At 31.8% G+C, this 6,000-nt stretch overlaps 1 protein-coding gene across 1 annotated transcript in view; it reads right to left on the bottom strand.

Annotated features, from left to right (window-relative positions):
• Nucleotides 1-542: 542 nt before the first annotated feature.
• LOC142323860 (17-beta-hydroxysteroid dehydrogenase 13-like) overlaps nucleotides 543-6,000 on the bottom strand; it is a 31,486-nt gene continuing 26,028 nt past the window's right edge. The window contains exons 5-7 of the mRNA XM_075364159.1: nucleotides 3,993-4,113; nucleotides 2,836-2,949; nucleotides 543-832 (exon numbers count right to left, since the gene is read on the bottom strand). Coding sequence (XP_075220274.1) covers nucleotides 709-832; nucleotides 2,836-2,949; nucleotides 3,993-4,113 — 359 coding nt within the window. The 3' untranslated portion in view covers nucleotides 543-708. The remainder of the gene's footprint in view (nucleotides 833-2,835; nucleotides 2,950-3,992; nucleotides 4,114-6,000) is intronic.

Below are 6,000 nucleotides of genomic sequence, written 5' to 3'. Positions count from 1 at the left end.
AATAATTACTTTTTAGTAGTGTTGAAATTATTAATTATTGTGTATTATAATTTTATTGTTATTTATTATTGTGAAAGTTCTTTTTATTAGTTTTTGGGACATTAATTTCAACATTACCTATTTTAAAGTTTGTTATTGGATTTATATCTGAAAGTAATACGAAATAAAAAGATTAATCCTGGGCGTTTTACCTGGTTTTAGTACTACCGCGATTTTTCCGTTTTTGTAAATTTAATTGCTTATAACTAGAAAACTGAGTGTATTATCGAGAACGGTTTTTGCCATCCTTTTTCATCCTGTTTACATTCACGCATCACATGTTCACCATCGTATAAAAAAATGTATGATTCAATATGGTGGAAAAAATATGGTGGGCAAAAATTCCAAACACAGTAAAAATGTAATTTTGTAACTCTATAGATCCACACTGGTTTCTACCTCTTAGTAACGCTCAATTTTGAAATATGAAGCAGTTTTCATATTTTAATAACACCTTAATACGACATGCTAGGTAAAAAGAAATTGTAAAAACAATAATAATATTTTTATTATACCGTTCCCATTTATTCAATAAAATGTTTTTATTTTTTAGTTTAATTTACCCAAAATAGAAAGAAAATTGTTGAATGAATTTGTAACTTAAATTTTGTATAACGTACAATTCAATTTTTTAAAACATATATTATTTTTATATATACATATTTTTTTTTAATTAACTGTTTCGTTAATGATATGTAGCGTAGGATATTGGTTCCAGATCTCTCTATTAGGTGTATCAATATTCAGATAAAATATTTCTATAAATTTATCAGCAATGTATTGTGGTAGTAACCTGCAGACAAAACAACAATATTAAACATTTTCATCGTATTTTTGCTAAAAATAATAATTTAATTAAAATCCATTTGAAAAAATAAAAAGATATTTACTGTTGTTAAAATTTTACACTCTCAGTTGTCTATGATAGATGGTTAAACATATGTTTGCATTTTAAACATTCAATCAATATATTTGTGAAATTTTATGATTAAAAAATATGTAAATTGCTAATAAGTAAGTTATATTTATAAAGATCACAATTTTTTTACATAAAAACAATTGACATTTTATGGTACATTAATTTAGTCTTTTATATGAGATTTCAGCCGAATAACTTATTCAAAAATAATTTGGTCACAAAAATGACGTCCGGTTTCTCGGCCTGGCTGGTCTCTCTTTTGCCGCCAACGACCTCAGCATAGCGCCTGGGCTGTGCTGGAGCAGGAGCCGGATTTTGAACCACCTGGACATCCTTGGTCTTGGAGACCAAAGTCTCATAGCTTTCCGCCACATCAGAAAAGACTTTCTGAAGTTTCAACAAGCGAGGAAGAATTGTCTTCCTCACACCTGAACCGACGTTGCCGGGGAGAACAAGAAACTCAATTAGGTAGTCCAGGTGGCCCTGGACTGCCTTGGCCAACGGGGCTGAACTGCCAGGTTTGTCCATCGCTTTACGGAATGCCTCTACCACAGGATTAGGTTTTTCCCGGGTGGGTGTCCCTGTATCCATCTCCGAAGCCACATCCTCCGACGAAGTCGTAGGAACAGGCTCCGGCTTCCTCTTCCAACTGGACTTCTTCACCTCGGTAAACTCTGTCATGTCCAGAGATTCCGTAGACTGTCCTGACATGATTAATGAGACGCTCGCTGTCTTCCTCCTAACTGGAATATTTGGGCAAGCCTACTGGTGTGACGACTGCCCACAGCGAGCCACGGGCAGCTGAAGACCTTAAGTATTCTCCCATCACTCTTCGCATCTCTTAGCCGCTGTTCGATCAGTTATAAAACTACGGATTACGGCCGTCGTTCATAAGAGAACCCAATTAGGATAAAGGGAGTATTCCCTTACTCGTGACGGGGACTTACGACCAGAAGTCGTTGCTACCTCTTCCCCGCGGTGAGGCGGGAACACGTTCGTAGAAATCTGTGCCCAGTACTCCGCAAAAAAGGGGCAAATTAATAATCTAACGAAATTGATGCTAAACAGCAGCCGCAGTATGCAGTCAGAAACGCCTCGAACTGTCGGAGGTACACACGCTACCGACAGTCAAAACACTAAAGCAAACCAAATAGCCACAGAAATCTCTGGAACGCATCCAACGGACCAGAGAACACATCGAGACCCACCACCGTGAAATTCAATTATTGTGGGTAGGAGTAAATTGAAGAACACACAGTGTTCGTGGGCGATCGGTTTTTCAGAATAGAGTTTTCGCCGGAGGAGAGAATTCGGCGTGCTTTCCCCAGAAAACAGTATTGGAAATGTGCTGCGGACCGAATGGCCATTGCATGCGGTGTCCACTGGGTCTGTGTTCATATTAAAGTAGGTTAAGCCCTAAGATTGAATAACTAAGGAAAAAAATGATCCGGTCATAACAACTGTGATAATACAATGATTCTCACATGCTTTGATTCTCTGACTAGTTGTAGTGGCATTTTCTGAGGAAGTGGCGCACAAATTAAGAACTGCTTTTATAATCAATGATGAGAAGTACTTTCCGTTATAATAAAACAATAAAATTTAAATCTTGAAGTTGTGTCCCAGGATATTCACAGCAGTATGTCTACTGCTTACCGACGACTGAAAAATTTCATACCAGCGAAACCTAAATAGAAAAATATAAACGCAATATTCTCCAAATATAATTGCAAAAAAACCTTAATTAAGACAAATATTTTTTTGAGAAATTCAGTTTTAAAATTTGTTATGTAAAATTTATAATTTTAGGATTCATAAAATTTTATGAATACAAGCTAATAATATTTATCTATTAATACAATGCTGTTATTATGTACCTCAAAATATGAATAAAATAATACGAATTCTCTGGTATGCAGACCGTAAACCATTCATGTTTAATTCCCTTTATTGTTTCATCAACAACTTCTTCAATTGATAATGGTGGCAGCCTGTAATAAATTATAACATATTATTGATAAATATCTATCTAACGAAATTATTTTATTAACTGGCTATTGTTTCACAGTATTAGAATAAAAATTATTAGGTTAAAAAATTATTTTTATTTTTTTTACATCGTAACCTAGTAGTCATTGCTTACCGATACTGTCATTGATTCACTGTTAATAAACGAAATAATAAAAATAAAAATAACAACAAAAATCAAAAAATAACATACCGTTAACATGCATCAAAAAAGGAATAAAAGATAGGTCACCGTAAAAAAACCACGTAATAATCACAAAAAGCAAACCTTTACATAAGACAGACCATCACTAAACAAGCAAAATGTTCCTGGAATTTATAAAATAAACAGCTTCGAATGCAAAACCTTCTAAATTGATCAAACAGGATGTACTTTAAATAAAGATAAAAATGAATATAAAATCCTCCGTTGTAATACACAGGGAAGATTTTCCAGAAATCTCATAAATTCATATCACAATTTTATTATCTTAAAAAATTGATTTTCTGTATATACGTAAAAAACAAATTTTAATAGATTTTAACAAATGGGATATATAAACATACATTGGTTGCAAGAACCATTATGAAATAAGTTTACAAGGTGTATTTAATAAACTTGGTTCGATTTACTGTACCCAGTAACAAGTTCCCAATGTCAGGCAGACTAGTGTAAGTGAGAAATTAATTTTTTTTTATTGTATGGTTTATCTGGCCAATTATATTTTGTCCCAATATATTCATTATATTATCCTACCAAAGTACTTATATTCATCCCTGTAATGACTCTTATGAAGTAAACATAGGAAATATCTTTATATTATGAATACCATCTCTCTTACTAAAAGAATTTCTGATTGTCTTCTCTTGTAACATAGAACCTTAACGTATGACTTTTATAAAAAGAATAGTAGAGTGAGTATAAACTAATTTACTTCATTACCTCATGAAAAAATCGATTACATAATTCCTCAAATTTGGATCAAGAATACTATAAGTTACTAAACATTGCTTAGCAGCAAGTTACCTTGCATTAACTAATTTTGCATAATCAGCACTAGTGTTGATGAAGTAAGGATGAACACATGTAAGGTGAATATTATCCTCTCCTTCTTTTTTTAATTCTTCTTTAAGACTTTCCATCAAACCTGTTAAAGAGAATGAAAGTCCAAATTAGTGAAAAAAAACTCCTTTTTAATTTGTTAGGTAAACTTATATGATTACTTACTAATTACAATTAGCCTTTGACCTAGTAACTCTTCTCAAATATATTTCGTGAAGAAATTTGTTATTTGTAAGCCAGTAGTGGTAAACTAATAGTCGATAACACTCTCACCAGTGACATAACAAAAAAAACTTCATAAATAGTAAGAGAAATAAAACACTCGCATATACGAACGTTACGTTGGCATTTCTGAAATAAAATTTATTTAGAATCGGACAGTAACTAACAAAGAAACTGCGTATTTATAAATCTAATATGTAAAATATTAATATGATTGTTAAACAGAATTCACGATCGTAAAATTACGTCAGGATATTTTTTTGACATTATGTAGGTGAACGTAAAATTAAAAATAACGTCAACAACTAGGAAAATTTTACGTCAGAAAACTTACGGATAAATAGTAAACATAATGATTTTACATTCTACAACCTAATGATTTTACCAGTGAAAAATATTTAGTAGTAACAAGAAACTTATTAAAACTCACTTTTTGTGAGTTTTCTAGCGATTTTGTTATATCTTAATCTCGGAGTTATATAACGTTTAAGCAGTAGGCTTAAATACTATTACTAAAATAGTATTTTGAATATAAATTTTCATCTTATACATTCAAATTTATTTTATTTATTTAAAGATTGAATCCTACTTTTTCGATATTTTAAATAAATTTCTGCTAATAATTGTATACGTATTCGCGTTTGTTAGGGCAACATACTTTATCCCCTTTTAATGTTTTTTCGTTGTTTACATTCTTTTTTAAAATTATGTTACAGTTTAGTTTTAAGTCTCTTCTAGGTCACATCTTTAGTCTAAACAATCTACCGCGATACAGAAAATTAATTTAATTTTCTGTATAGCTTTGTGTTGTAAGATTTTAATATAGTTCTCTAAATAGTGTTTTTGTGAATGAATTTTTCCCTAATTTTACCTTTATTTAAATAATAAGTGAAAGCAACAGCTATTTAAATAACCTCCTGTACATAGGTATCACCCGTTTTATTTAGCATCCTCTAGGCAGCGTTTGCTGTACCCACCAGCTTGGTCTAGTAGTGAACGTGTCTTCCCAAATCACTGATTTGGAAGTCGAAAGTTCCAGCGTTCAAGTCCTAGTAAAGGCAGTTATTTTATACGGATTTGAATACTAGATCGTGGATACCGGTGTTCTTTGGTGGTTGGGTTTCAATTAACCACACATCTCAGGAATGGTCGAACTGAGATTGTACAAGACTACACGTCATTTGCACTCATACATATCATCCTCATTCATCCTCTTAAGTAATACCTGGACGGTAATTCCCGGAAGCTTAACAGGTAAAAGAGTGAGGCGGCGTTTTCTAAATATAACCGTTTCATACTCATTACCACAGTCTGTATGCCACATTTATATTTTGATTAAATAATTTCTGTATTCTTCTTTTAATCCATTCATTATTAAGGACAAATTTGTTTATAAAGACCTTGAATGAGGTATATTTGAACAAAATATTGTTAAATTTAGTATAAATTATCAAAACAAACTTAACAATCTACATTTTTTAGCATTTACTTCTAGGATTTTATTTAATCGAATAAATACGCTTTTCTTGATTTTTAAACCTATTTAAAAGATAAAATTTTAACTTAAAATTCGGATATTGTAGATTCTTCTTCTATACCAAATAGATATGTTAAATATTTGGACGGGCGAACGACGTGCGTCTGTAATTAAATCATTCTAAAAAAATGGCAATAGTTTTACTGATGAATAATTTGTTTCGATACAAATTCAACATCAATCCATACGGTATGCTGTCTCAGTTCATTCTAT

This window comes from Lycorma delicatula, chromosome 4 (assembly GCF_047948215.1).
Source record: "Lycorma delicatula isolate Av1 chromosome 4, ASM4794821v1, whole genome shotgun sequence".
In the NCBI taxonomy this organism is placed as follows: domain Eukaryota; kingdom Metazoa; phylum Arthropoda; class Insecta; order Hemiptera; family Fulgoridae; genus Lycorma; species Lycorma delicatula.
This window is presented reverse-complemented; position numbering and strand designations above follow the sequence as displayed.